The sequence below is a fragment of the Microplitis mediator genome, chromosome 11, assembly GCF_029852145.1.
Source record: "Microplitis mediator isolate UGA2020A chromosome 11, iyMicMedi2.1, whole genome shotgun sequence".
Classification (NCBI taxonomy): domain Eukaryota; kingdom Metazoa; phylum Arthropoda; class Insecta; order Hymenoptera; family Braconidae; genus Microplitis; species Microplitis mediator.
The window spans coordinates 11,957,460-11,973,807 of NC_079979.1; the positions used below are offsets into that span (position 1 = coordinate 11,957,460).

At 26.2% G+C, this 16,348-nt stretch overlaps 1 protein-coding gene across 2 annotated transcripts in view; it reads right to left on the reverse strand.

Annotated features, from left to right (window-relative positions):
• The window catches only part of LOC130677537 (carboxypeptidase B), a 44,889-nt gene that overhangs the window by 686 nt on the left and 27,855 nt on the right, over positions 1-16,348 (reverse strand). The window contains exon 6 of one of the 2 annotated variants that reach the window (XM_057484326.1): positions 14,924-14,980. The exons of the other annotated variant lie outside the window; for it this stretch is intronic. Coding sequence (XP_057340309.1) covers positions 14,924-14,980 — 57 coding nt within the window. The remainder of the gene's footprint in view (positions 1-14,923; positions 14,981-16,348) is intronic. 2 annotated transcript variants of the gene reach the window in all.

Genomic DNA, 16,348 nt, shown 5'->3' on the forward strand with positions numbered 1-16,348 from the left:
ATCAAATTTTTGAAATGATAGGGGTTCAATCTACTCATATACACTGTAAAATATTTTTGGTGTGAAAATGGTCCCCGAGATCTGTACACGGTGGCTCCAGTGTGAAATTTTTTCGTTGTGAAACAACAAGCAGTGTACTTTTACACAATGACCTAATAACAGTTTTTAATATTAAAATAAATAAATTTAATTTTAACTTTAAAAACTATCAACCAACTTTTTTTAACAATGATTTAAAAAAATGAATACAATTAATAACTGAACCAATAAAAAAATATAATGTCAAGTATTTTTAATTGAAAAAAGAACTCATTACAAGTAACATGCCGTGAAAAAATTGTTTTAAAAAACATCATGAAATTTGATTAAATTTTAATATTAAATATGTTAATACTGGCGAAAAATTTCGGTGACTGCTGGACTCGAACCTGGATCCTTCCGATTCTGTTCTTACTACTGTCCACTGCACCGAACCACGGACTTAGCAACGTTTAAATAAATAGTATATTTATCGGGATATGAAGTTTAAAATTTTTACAATAAATTTTATAAAATTTGATGAAAGTTTGTACAATTTTGAGAGAACTGATAATTGTATAAAACATATAAGGTAAAGGACCTTGTACCTGATCAAAGAACTAGTGGCCGATCACTCCATGTATTTGTATATCTATATTTAGTCAAACTTAGTAAGCTTACAAAACTATAAAAATTTTCATAAAATCATTTTCTCCGATATTAGATTCCAACTTATTAGTTTCTATGAAAATTTATAGAATTTTAAGAAATTTCATAGAACGTTAGGAAATTTGACAGGATTTTATAAATTTCGTGTATCGAGGTATCCCTTATTAAAAGAATCGATTTAAAACGATTCGAAAAAAAAATTTTAAATACTCTTTAATGCTTTTGAATACTTAGAATACTTTTAAATCGCCCTTCGTATGGGCACTTAACATTACAAATTGTTTCTTTTAATAAGGGAATAAGCAATTTAATATAATTTTATACAATTTTTTAAAACTTTCTGAAATTTACAAAAAAGGGCGTAGCAGGATAAGCATATGAAAAGTGCCCCCGCTTCGAATTGATTATTCTTTAGGTATGTTGTGTAAGTATCTTTGATGAAGCTGCTCACTAATTTTTAGATAAAAATATTGACTTTTACACCAGATATAAAAAAAAAAAGAAAAATCGTAAAAAATTTTTTTCTCGAGAACTACTTGACCGACATCGTCTGTCCAATGGGAGATTTTTCTTTGAGTTGCACTCAAATTATGGAATTTTGAAATTTTCAAAATTTTTTTTTTCTCATTTTTTAAATAATACCCCTCCCATTTTTTTTTTCTATAAATTCTTCTCATCTCAATCTATATTATAAAATTTTTTGCGAATTTTAATAAATGGTAGATCATCATCAAAATAATATATGAAATTAAAGTCAATTTTTTTTATTTTATTCAATATACATTTTTATGATAGAACCTCCAAACAAATAAGAATTTAACTTATATTGCATTTTTAAATAATAATTAATATCCCTGGAAAAAATGTTTTTATAATATTTTATAAAATAATATAAAATTTTGTACAATTTTATAAAATTTTGTAAAATTTAATAAGATTTTACAACAAAATTTTATAAAAATTCATACAATTTTATAAAATTTTATAACGTTTTATACAATTTTATAAAATCTTATAAAATTTTATAAAATTCAATAAAATTTTATAAAGTAAGATCTGAGTAAGGAACGTAATAAATAAATGTGATTTTATAAAATTGTATGACATTTTATAAAATATAATAAAATTTTATAAAGTTTTACACAATTGTATAAAATTATATAAAATTTTATACAATTTTATAAGACTGTACAGCGAAATTTTATAGAATTTCATATAATTTTATCAAATTTCATAGAATTTTACAAAATTTTATATGGTAAGATCTTAAAAGGGAAGTAATAATTAGATAAAATTTTATATAATTGTACGAAATTTTATAAGATTTTATAAAATTGTATAAACTTTTATACAATTTCATAAAATTATATAAAGTACGATCTTAGTGAGGGAAGTAATAATTAAATGAAATTTGATATAATTGTATGAAATTTTATAAAGTTTCATACGATTTCATGAAATTATATAAAATTTTATCCAATTTTATAAAGTAATTCCTTAGAAGAGAAGTAATGTTTAGATGAAATTTTATAAAATTTTATAATGTTTTATACGATTTCATAAAATTATGTAAAATTTTATACAATCTTATACGATTTTATATAATTTTATGAAGTAAGTCCTTAGAAGAGAAGTAATATTACCTGAAATTTTATAAAATTTTATAAAGTTGTATACAATTTCATAAAATTATATATAATTTTATAATATTTCATAAAACTCTAGAGAATTTGATGTCACTATTTCATCTAGTGTAGGGTAGCATTTTGTAAAATTTGATAAAATTTCACACAATTTTATGAAGTTTATTACAAATTATTGTAAATATTGTTAGAAATTCAAAGTAAACAGACAAAATTTTCAATGGCCATAAAAAAAAAATTTCGTTTTTGCAGGCAAAATATGGTGATAAACAAATATGAAAATTATATTACAACAAATATAATTGATTACCTAAGTATATACAGGGTACCCCCAGAACAATATAGAAAAAGAAAAATTCTAAATATTGAATAAGTTTGATTTCATTAAAATTTTTTGTAAGTTATTTATATTAAGAAAAATTATATTTTACACAATTATTGGATGCAAAGGAAGATAAAAGAGTTTTTAATAGTTTTTATCATAATACAATAGTCTTTATTTTTCGACCAGCACTCGATTCTTGAAAAAGTTTGACGAAAAAAATTTAAAATAATGCTCAATTATACTTACCAAAGTAATTTTGGAAAGGTTATAATAGATTTAAAAAAATAGTTTTTTTTATAAAATTTTAGAAGTACCGCGTTTTGCCTACCACTGTCACCCCTTTCTCGTACATATATATATATATATATATATATATATATATATATATATATATATATATATATATATATATATATACATATATATATATATATATATATACATATATATATAAATACATATATATAACATAATGTGATAATTTTGAATTTAATGTCTTTAAACTTTTGTTTTGTCAACTAGCAATTCAAATTAAATCGTCGTTACTCGAGGAAAAGTTCAAAGGTTTTGCCATTAATCCAAAAATATAAATCATTAAAAATCAATAAATTTAATTAATTTTAAAATTTTATGTCCATTAAACAATCGATAGTTGAATTATTCAAATCTTTTTTTTACATATAATTATAAATTAATGCTATGAAATATGGCTGATAAGAATTCATGAGTACCCGGGAAAAAATGTTTTTATAAAATTTTATAAAATGATATAAAATTTTACACAATTTTATAAAATTTTGTAAGATTTTATAAGATTTTACAGCAAAATTTTATAAAAATTCATACAATTTTATAAAATTTTATAATATTTTATACAATTTTATAAAATCGTATAAAATTTTATAAAATCTTCTAAAATTTTATCAAGTAAGATCTAAGTAAGGAACGTAATAAATAAATGTAATTTTATAAAATTGTATGACATTTTATAAAATTGTATAAAATATAACAAAATTTTATAAAGTTTTACACAATTGTATAAAATTATATAAAATTTTATACAATTTTATAAGACTGTACAGCGAAATTTCATAGAATTTCATATAATTTTATATAATTTTATCAAATTTCATAGAATTTTATAAAATTTTATAAAATTTTATATGGTAAGATCTTAAAAGGGAAGTAATAATTAGATAAAATTTTATATAATTGTACGAAATTTTATAAGATTTTATAAAATTGTATAAACTTTTATACAATTTCATAAAATTATATAAAGTACGATCTTAGTGAGGGAAGTAATAATTAAATGAAATTTGATATAATTGTATGAAATTTTATAAAGTTTCATACGATTTCATGAAATTATATAAAATTTTATCCAATTTTATAAAGTAATTCCTTAGAAGAGAAGTAATGTTTAGATGAAATTTTATAAAATTTTATAATGTTTTATACGATTTCATAAAATTATGTAAAATTTTATACAATCTTATACGATTTTATATAATTTTATGAAGTAAGTCCTTAGAAGAGAAGTAATATTACCTGAAATTTTATAAAATTTTATAAAGTTGTATACAATTTCATAAAATTATATATAATTTTATAATATTTCATAAAACTCTAGAGAATTTGATGTCACTATTTCATCTAGTGTAGGGTAGCATTTTGTAAAATTTGATAAAATTTCACACAATTTTATGAAGTTTATTACAAATTATTGTAAATATTGTTAGAAATTCAAAGTAAACAGACAAAATTTTCAATGGCCATAAAAAAAAAATTTCGTTTTTGCAGGCAAAATATGGTGATAAACAAATATGAAAATTATATTACAACAAATATAATTGATTACCTAAGTATATACAGGGTACCCCCAGAACAATATAGAAAAAGAAAAATTCTAAATATTGAATAAGTTTGATTTCATTAAAATTTTTTGTAAGTTATTTATATTAAGAAAAATTATATTTTACACAATTATTGGATGCAAAGGAAGATAAAAGAGTTTTTAATAGTTTTTATCATAATACAATAGTCTTTATTTTTCGACCAGCACTCGATTCTTGAAAAAGTTTGACGAAAAAAATTTAAAATAATGCTCAATTATACTTACCAAAGTAATTTTGGAAAGGTTATAATAGATTTAAAAAAATAGTTTTTTTTATAAAATTTTAGAAGTACCGCGTTTTGCCTACCACTGTCACCCCTTTCTCGTACATATATATATATATATATATATATATATATATATATATATATATATATATATATATATATATATATATATATATATATATACATATATATATATATATATATATACATATATATATAAATACATATAGATAACATAATGTGATAATTTTGAATTTAATGTCTTTAAACTTTTGTTTTGTCAACTAGCAATTCAAATTAAATCGTCGTTACTCGAGGAAAAGTTCAAAGGTTTTGCCATTAATCCAAAAATATAAATCATTAAAAATCAATAAATTTAATTAATTTTAAAATTTTATGTCCATTAAACAATCGATAGTTGAATTATTCAAATCTTTTTTTTACATATAATTATAAATTAATGCTATGAAATATGGCTGATAAGAATTCATGAGTACCCGGGAAAAAATGTTTTTATAAAATTTTATAAAATGATATAAAATTTTACACAATTTTATAAAATTTTGTAAGATTTTATAAGATTTTACAGCAAAATTTTATAAAAATTCATACAATTTTATAAAATTTTATAATATTTTATACAATTTTATAAAATCGTATAAAATTTTATAAAATCTTCTAAAATTTTATCAAGTAAGATCTAAGTAAGGAACGTAATAAATAAATGTAATTTTATAAAATTGTATGACATTTTATAAAATTGTATAAAATATAACAAAATTTTATAAAGTTTTACACAATTGTATAAAATTATATAAAATTTTATACAATTTTATAAGACTGTACAGCGAAATTTCATAGAATTTCATATAATTTTATATAATTTTATCAAATTTCATAGAATTTTATAAAATTTTATAAAATTTTATATGGTAAGATCTTAAAAGGGAAGTCATAATTAGATAAAATTTTATATAATTGTACGAAATTTTATAAGATTTTATGAAATTGTATAAACTTTTATACAATTTCATAAAATTATATAAATTTTTATACAATCTTATAAAATTTTATAATGTGAGATCTTAGTGAGGGAAGTAATAATTAAATGAAATTTGATATAATTGTATGAAATTTTATAAAGTTTTATCCGATTTCATAAAATTATATAAAATTTTATACCATCTTATACAATTTTATATAATTTTATGAAGTAAGTCCTTAGAAGAGAAGTAATATGTAGATGAAATTTTATAAAATTTTATAAAGTTGTATACGATTTCATAAAATTATATGCGATCTTATAAAATCTTATACAAATTTATACAATTTTATAAAGTAAGATCTCAAAAGGGGAGTAATAATTAGATAAAATTTTATATAATTGTATGAAATTTTATAAAATTTTATAATATTTCATAAAACTTTAGAGAACTTGATGCCACTATTGCATCTAGTGTAGGGTAGCATTTTGTAAAATTTGATAAAATTTCACACAATTTTATAAAGTTTATTACAAATTATTATAAAAATTGTTAGAAATTCGACGTAAATAGATAAAATTTTCAATGGCCATAAAAAAAAATTTCATTTTTGTGGGCAAAATATGGTGATAAACAAATATGAAAATTATATTATAAAAAATATAATTGACTACCTAAATATATGCAGGGTACCCCCAGAAAAATGTAGAAAAAAAAAAATTCCGAATATTGAATAAGTTTGATTTTATTAAAATTTTTTGTAAGTTATTTCCATTAAGAAAAATTATATTTCACACAATTATTGGATGCAAAGGAAGATAAAAAAGTTTTTAATAGTTTTTATCATAATACAAAAATCTTTAACATTTTTCGACCGGCACTCGATTCTTGAAAAAGTTTAACGAAAAAAATTCAAAATAATGCTCAATTATATTTACAAAAGTAATTTTGGGATGGTTATAATAGATTTAAAAAAAAAAATTTTTTTTATAATATTTTAGAAGTACCTCGTTTTGCCTACCCCCGCCACCCCTTTCTCTTACATATTTATATATATGTTACATAATGTGATAATTTTGAATTTAATGTTTTTAAACTTTTATTTTGTCAACTAGCAATTCAAATTAAATCGTCGTTACTCAAGAAAAAGTTCAAAGGTTTCGTCATTAATTCACAAATAAAAATCATGAAAAATCAATAAATTTAATTAATTTTAAAATTTTATGTTCATTAAACAGTCGATAGTTGAATTATTCAAATCTTTTTTTTATATATAATTATAAATTAATACTATGAAATATGGCTGATAAGAATTCATGAGTAATCATAAATACAGCCACGAATGTTTCTAAGCTACAAGTGACCAATAGACGAGCGGAGCAGACTACGATTCTTCAATAACAAAAGTTAAGCAGCATCGAGGTTGGCCATTAATTGGATGGGTGACCCGTCCCGGAAAAAAAAAAATTATTTTATAAAACTTTATAAAATTTTATAAAATTTTACAAAATTTTATAAAACTTTATACTGAAAATGGCCTGGTAAAATTTTATGAAATTTTATAAAGTTTTACAAAATTTTATAAATTTTTATAAGACTTCATAAAATTTTATAAAACTTTATAAAATTTGATAAAATTTTACCAGGCCATTTTCAGTATAAAATTTTATAAAATTTTATAAAATGTTAGTACTAAAATTTTGTAAAATTTTATAAAATTGTACAAAATTTTATAAAAACATTTTTTCCCGGGTAATCATTAATACAGCCACGAATTTTCCTAAGCTACAAGTAACCAATAGACGAGCGGAGCAGACTACGATTCTTCAACAACAAAAGTTAAGCAGCATCGGGGTTGGACATGAATTGGATGGGTAACCCATCCCGGAAAAAAAAATCATTTTATAATACTTTATAAAGTTATATAAAATTTTACAAAATTTTATAAAACTTTATACTGAAAATGGCCTGGTAAAATTTTATGAAATTTTACAAAATTTCATAAATATTTATAGAATTTTATAAATTTTTATAAAACTTTATAAAATTTTATGAAACTTTATAAAATTTTATAAAACTTTATAAAATTTGATAAAATTTTACCAGGCCATATTCAGTATAAAATTTTATAAACTGTTAGTACTAAAATTTTGTAAAATTTTATAAAAACATTTTTTCCCGGGTATGTATATATATATTAGGGTGTGCTGAAAAAGATCGATAATTTTTTTTTTTGACTTTCCCTCAAAAAATTTTTTTGTCAGCCCTAAAAAAAAATTCAGTTAAAATTTCAGCCCTTAATTTAAATTTTAAGAGGTCCATCATCGATCTCAAAGTTTTCCCATTTAAATAACATGGGAAAACTATTTTTTTACATTATTTATGGCTGCCTAAAACGTTAGTGGTTGTCGAGAAAAAAATCCTCCCAAAAGATGGGCTCTCTAGCTCAACTCTAAGAGGTCGCTATTTTAATTTTAATTTCTTATCTGATTAACATGTAAAAATTTATTTTTTCATTCAAAGTGTAATTACTTGTACGCTGCTTAATATTTTTCAAATTTATACATAGATCTTTAAAGCTGAGTCCTCAAGCTTTCCAAAACCTTATGACAAGTCATAATTATCATTATTCAAATGCCAATGGAAGCTATCTGAAAAGTATCGATTTTGTATTTCAAAATGAAATTGATAGATTTCGATTTTGTTTTTGCTAGCTTCAATTGAGGATAATTATAACTTGTCATAGGGTTTTGGAAAGCTTGAGAAATCAACTTTGAAGACTTATGTATAAATTTAAAAAAAAAAATTGAGCAGCTTATGAGTAATTACACTTTGAATAAAAAAATAAATTTTTACATGTTAATCAGATAGGAAATTGAAATTAAAATAGCAACCTCTTAAAGTTGAGCTAGAGAGCCCATCTTTTGGGAGGATTTTTTTCTCGGCAACCACTAACGTTTTAGGGGGTAGGTAAGAGCAAAAAAAAAAAAAATTAAAATTTTTTTTCGAAGCACCCTAATATATAATAATATATTTCAAATAATATTAATCAAGATAACACTGAAGTTAGTAAATTATATTTCAAATTCAGCAGCCTTGACCATCTAGCGCAGCTAGTGGTAAAGTCTAATAACTTTCAAATTGAAGTTTAAGCGCTCGATTTGAATATTAAAACAAATTATTATATTCATTTTAATTTCATATATTATTTTGATGATGATCCACCATTTATTAAAATTCGCAAAAAATTTTATAATATAGATTGAGATGAGTAGAATTTATAAAAAAAAATGGGAGGGGTATTATTTCAAGAATAAGAAAAAAAAAATTTTGAAAATTTTTTTTTCTGCTTTTTTTTTGGTAGGAAAATTTTAAATTATTGTCTATAATTTGAGTGCAACTCAAAGAAAAATCTCGCACTGGACAGACGATGTCAGTCAAGTAGCTCTCGAAAAAAAAATTTTTTACGATTTTTCGTTTTTTTTTTTATATCTGGTGTAAAAATCAACATTTTTATCCAAAAATTGGTGAGCAGCTTCATGAAAGATACTTACATAACATACCTGAAGGATAATCAATTCGGAACGGGGGCACTTGTCATATGCTTATCCTGCTACGCCCTTTCAGTCAATATTGTTTATCATATTTACACAATATTGTGAACAATTCTTGTGCAAGCATCGATCAATATTGTTACTAAGGAATTGTACTGGTGCCGCAATTTTTACATTTTCATGGTTCTTTTATTGTTGTTACTAAAAAAAAAATCTGTCTATCGGTTGACCCTGCGGGCCAGCCCTAAAACTTCTCGCTGTTTTCGAGCTCTTTGATCTCTTAAAAATTGTTGTGAATATATTTTCGAGCTTTTCAAGCTCGAAGATACCTTTGTTTCCCTTTTTTTGTGAGCTTTTCAAACTCAACAGGGTTACGTTTTATGTTAAAGCTTAAAAATTTAGAATCTAAAATAATAAATGAATGAGCATTTTTTAACTTCCCGCTAAGAAAATTGTAAATTTTCAAAAATTCGGGAAGTTATTGGTTTCGGTCCGATTTACGAAAATCGAATTTCCATCAGATGTCGACGTTTCGAGGTCCTAGGAAGCTATCCTGACTAATTTCACGATGATGTCCGAGTGTATGTATGTGTGTACGTACGTACGTACGTACGTATGTATGTATGTAAATATTCATAACTCTTGAACGGATGAACCGATTTTGATCGTTGAGGTGTCATTCGACGCGGCTTGTTAATGTCTTGAGGCCGTGAAAATTTGAACTTAATCGGTAGGGTGCGTTCAGAGATATTTCGAAAATAAAATTTTTTCAAAAATGTTTTATTTGGATAACTTTTAATTTGCTCGATGGATTGATTCCAAAATCTAATCAGCTCTAAAACTCTATAAGCCGCGTCGAATGCCACCTCAACCATCAAAATCGGGTCATTCGTTCAAGAGAAACCGTTGACGAAAGAATTCAAAAAAAAATTTTTTTTTGGTTTTTTCGAAATTTCTCAAAAACGACTCGATAAATCGATTTCAAAATTTGATCAGCTTTAGAACTTGATAAAACACGTCGATTGCCGCCTCAACCATCAAAATCGGTTAATTCGTTCCCGAGATATCGTGGGAGAAAGAAATGCTAAAAAATGGTTTTTTACAAAACAATGGCATACAAAAGTATTTGCGAGCTCGAAGAGCTCGAAAATGTATTCACATTAATGTTTTCGAGCTCAACGAGCTCGAAAACAGCGGGAAGTTTTGGGGCTGGCCCGCAGGGTCAACTGACAGACCGATTTTTATATTTGTCCACAATTATGTTCAATAATTAGCTCAAAAATAAGTATTTACGTGATACGTTGTATCTATATCGTGTAAGTATATCCTGATACGAGCGAACATGACGATTTTTAGGCAATCAATTCCAATGACTTATATAGAGAAGACCATATTAGTTTTGAGTAATTTTGTTCAGTAATTATTATGTTATTCAATGAAAAAAGCAGATATTGATTTAACATTTATTATTCCGTTGACGATATCTCTCGAACGGATTATCTCATTGAAACGTTCTTGGCAGCAATCGAATGATTTTATCGAGTTCTGGAGCTGATTAGATTTTTTAGATGATCGATACGATTGTTTTCGAAATATTCAGGAAAAACGAAAAAAAACGATTTTTTTTTATTCTTTCGTCGACGATATCTCTCAAACGGATTATCCGATTAAGACGGTTGAGGTGGCGATCGGCGCGTTTTATTGAGGTCTAGAGCTGATAAAATTTTGTGAATGATTGGTTCAGTCGTTTCGACGATATTTGCAAGAAACCGTTTTCTACTGTTTCTTTCGTCGACGATATCTTTTGAACAGATTATCTGATTGAGACGTTCTTGGTGGCAATCGAAAGCTTTTCTCGAGTTCTAGAGCTAATTAGATTTTGGAATTGATCGATCCGACAGTTTTCACAGTATCCAAAAAAAAAATGAAAAAATTTCTTTTTTTTCGTATTTCTTAAATATCTCAGAGTTTATTTGACTAAATGGTCTAAAATTTTTTTGAAAATCTAAGTTCAGAAGACATCTTACGAAAGCCGCAAGAACCATCTAAATCGGTTCATTAATCAAAAAGATATGAGAAGTTTACATCCACACACACACACACACACACACACACACACATATATATATATATATATATATATATATATATATATATATATATATATATATACATTAGACTGGGCCAAAAAAATTGACTATTTTTTTTTTTCATAGCTATATCGACAATATTATTCAGAATGACAAAAAAAAAATTTCATGAAAGTTTGAGCCCTTAATATTAATTTCAAGAGGTCTATCATCGCTATTTTTAATTTTAATTCATAATTTGATGTTTTACGTCAAAATTGCTTAAACATTGAAGTAAAAAAAATTCATTTCCACTTATTCTTATGTAAAATTAAATTCCCTACAAAAAAGGTCTGATTGAAAATTTTCGTCAGACAAGCCGTTTCCGATTAATTAAGCTTAATAAATTGATATGTTTTTTCGATTTAACATTTTTACTTTTGAATTTTGTAACTGACGAATCAATGAATATCTAATAAAGACCATGACAGATTTTTGAAGGAAATTTAATGCTCTACAAAAAAGGTCTCTTAACATTTTTCGCTAAATTCACTCCTTCGAAAGTTATTCAAGGTTGAATTTGAGTCAAAACGATTTCAATAACGTGAATAACTTTCGAAGGAGTGAATTTAGCAAAAAATGTTAAGAGACCTTTTTTGTAGAGCATTAAATTTCCTTCAAAAATCTATCATGGTCTTTATTAGATATTCATTGATTCGTCAGTTACAAAATTCAAAAGTAAAAATGTTAAATCGAAAAAATATATCAATTTATTAAGCTTAATTAATCGGAAACGGCTTGTCTGACGAAAATTTTCAATCAGACCTTTTTTGTAGGGAATTTAATTTTACATAAGAATAAGTGGAAATGAATTTTTTTTACTTCAATGTTTAAGCAATTTTGACGTAAAACATCAAATTACGAATTAAAATTAAAAATAGCGATGATAGACCTCTTGAAAATAATATTAAGAGCTCAAACTTTCATGAAATTTTTTTTTTGTCATTCTGAATAATATTTTCGATATAGCTATGAAAAACAAAAATAGTCAATTTTTTTGGCCCAGTCTAATATACATACATACAGACATCGCTCTGAAAATGTCAGAATAGCATCCTAGCACCTTCAAATGTCGACATATGATGAAAACCCGGTTTTTGAAAATCGGGGTGAATCCAATAACTTCCCGAATTTTTCGAAAATCGTCGATTTTCTCAGCGGGAAGTTAAAAAAATTCCAAAAAATTTTAATGTTCTTTTCGAACCTTCTAGAAGTGATGAATATTAATAATAATTATACAGTTGTCTTGAAAATTTAATAATTGTATATTTTAGAGGAGCATCTCGTGAATGCAGCACCACGCCGTTCGGCGCGTGTAAGCACCAGATTGCAATTCAAACTGCGCTGTCGCCAAGTCGTGTTCCCGCTCTTAATTTATAACTGTAAACAAGGTAACCTAATCTGTAATTGTTACTCACTGGTTATTATTAAAAAAAAATTCATTTAAATTTTTAACTTATAATAATATTTTTTTAGTTATATAATTTGTAACGTAATATTTCCCTATACTCGATTAGACTCAACAGAACTTACACTTAAATTATTACTCAATAAAATTACGCGATTACTCAATATTCAAATTAGACCAAATCGGACTACGTTACACTTCGCCCACCAATCACCTCTCTCATCTCGTCCGGATCCTTACGGGCGCCAGCCGACTTTTATTTCCCGGTATCGGCAACCAGCCTAAACGTACACGTAAATTAAAACCTATAATCTAAATCTTTCGGAGATGAGAGACCCGAACGGTGCTAGCGGCATGTCTTGGTGCGCTCAGTATGCTAGATTGTGGAGAGAGGGTTGCGGTTCTTATCATGTGGAAGAAGCCGATTAATTACGTTGAAAATAAAATAAACTAAAGAAAGGAAACCAAATAAAATACCGTAAAGATGACGCGGGAACGACGCAGAGGGCCCAAAAGGTCCGCGGTCTAGTACTCTCAATCCGTCAGACAAATACCTGAGCACGACATCGGAAACCTCTCGATGACGACGAATCACGAAAACTTAGCGCACTTCCAAATAAATTCTAAAATAAAATAAATAATGCGGTAATTCGGGACGACAAACATCACGACAATCGGCTCCCATAGCACAATAATTAGAGCCACAGGATCCAGAACGACATGAGTCAAGGGTAGCGGTCAAGGCCCACCTTGGCGGCTCTCCGACTCGCCACCGCTCACTCCAAAACTCCAAACTCGAATACTGGGTCCACTCGCACTCGAACGACTCCAAACTCAACTAACTCGACAGTATTCGCACAACTACTTCACTTTAATATCCCACTAACTCGCACGCTCCACTCCTTGTCTTTCACTCTCACATTTTCGCTTCTCCATCCATTCTTACATCCACAAAGATACAAGCCGTGGACTCACGGACCTTCCCGTAATGTCACTCCCCGTGATATCCAAAGTTAGCGAACTTTTGGCTTCCTTGAGCATCACAAACGAGGCCTGCCATCCCTAAATAAACATAAACGTACCCCAGCTAACTCCAGGTTCCAACACAAAGGGGTGGCGATATCTCAGTCACTCCTCCGTGATCACCACGTCAACCCCGAGGGCTAAGCCTGGGCCTAGTCGTCATTACTGGTCGGGAGGCACGTTATCTTGGCCACTATCCGCGACTCAGCTCGACATTCCTCGTTGAATCTTCGCTCCACCACACAGACACTCCAAAACATACAACGTACCGTACACGTACTCCTCCTTACACTTAATTTACCACACGCTCAACTCTCCCTCCTCGACACACGTACCCACTATAATTTTTTCTCCAAAAAATATTCTCACTCACACAACCTCTAACTCTGCCTCTACGGCAATGTAACGTTACAAATTATAAAAGTTAAATAAATAATATTTTTCAATTTGTACCATTAATGAAATACGTAATTATCTGTATGATCCTAAAATTAGTCGATGCTTTTAACAATTTTCGGACTTTTTGTTCGACATAAAAATTTAGTTTGAAAAAAAATTTGCACTCGCAGAAACTAAAACAAACTATATACAAAATTTTTTTCTAATTTTCCCTTTTTATAATTAATTATGTAAAGAAAATTTAAAAATTGTTAAATATCGACTAATCTCATTCATAATTATATTACTTTTTTGCTTCCAATTATTATTACTCTCTTATGTCATGAAAAAATTTTCGAAATTTGATATATATTCAATTTAATGTAAAATTAAATAAAAAGTATAATTATTTTCTAATAATAATATCTATGAAATATTTATTGGGTACTTGGCAACACCGCATGAAATTTAACACGGCGGCGCGGCGCTCATCGTGCGGGTGACGAAGTCCGGTAAAAACACTTGTGTGGCGAAGGGCTAAGCTCGATAACAGCGGGACGTATTGGGACTCGCCTGCATGGTCTCCGAATTCCGCATTTTTATTATGGTATAAATATTAACCTAAGTACCATATTTATCCGTGATTCTTTGAATCTAATTATTACTTACAAGTTCAGGTTCATTTTCAGGTAAGTCTGAAGTATATCCCCACGGATGTAATAAATACTGAAAATTGAATTTTTATTAATATTTTTTATAACTGTTTTCCTACATTAAGGATGTTTGGGAGACATATTAACATATTTAGTATTTATTCGAAAAATTTGAAATTTTTTTTCTGAATCGTTCAAAAGTGATAATAGTTTTTATTAAAAACAAATTTACACGTAGTCAAATGGTAAATTTACCATCGAGCTACTTCAAGTAGAAAAATAGTGTTGAAAAAATAGTAACAATAATTCGAGAATTTGTAAACAAGTAGATTAAGTATGTAAGAAACGCATAGGCAAATTATATATTGCACTCACAAAATTGTTTATGAAAAAAAAATTAAAATCGAAGAATTAACGCTAATATTGAACTCAAAATGTCATTTACTGTGAAAATGTGACAACATTGCAAACATGACGGAGACAATAAACTAAACATAACTATAGCGTAACTAAATTTTGATATAAGATAAGTTACCGTGTAAATTCAAATATCAAATCAATAAAATACCTCCAAACGTACCAATGATGAAAACTTTAAAATACTACTGAATTATTATTCATTATTTTATAAATAGTTGATACTTAATTATAATAATTTCTTAAGCATTTGTCAATTATAATAAACTTAAACGTACAGTTATTAAATAAAAACGCGTTTCAATGTAAGACACAGTAACCTGCGTCAATGCGCAATGCACGTACGCATGCTCTAGTCGCCATGGAGTTGGAGGAAGTTACTACTACGAACTATTAAAACTTCCCGATGAAAAAAGATTTTGTCTAATCATATATGATCATGCATAATTGTCTATATATGATCAGATCCAAAAATTGGCCCGGTCTGATCATACATAACTTGATCTGTTTATACATGATCATATATGATTATATATAATCATGCATGAACGAATATAGTCATTTTTAGAATCTCATTTAGAATATCTGTAAATTACTAATTAAGTAGTTTAATTAGGATTTATTGTCTTCATCAATATCACTGTCGATTAAAATTAAATAAAAAAAAAAAAAAAACTATTGACCATCGACAATTATTTTACTACGAGGTCACCCATCCAATTAATGTCCCACGCCGATGCTGCTTAACTTTGGTTATCGATGGTTTGTCGTCTGATCCTCTAGTCTGTTATACACTTACAATTAACAAAAGTTTATGGCATTACTTAACTCAAATAATCAAATTGATACTTTATCCATTTAAATTGCTGCCGAAACCTTTGAACATTTTTTAAGTATTGGGGATTTAAGTTTGATTGATAGTTGACAGAATCAAAATTTAATAACATTGATATTAAAAAATTGTCATATTATTTTATATATATATATATATATATATATATATATATATATATATATATATATA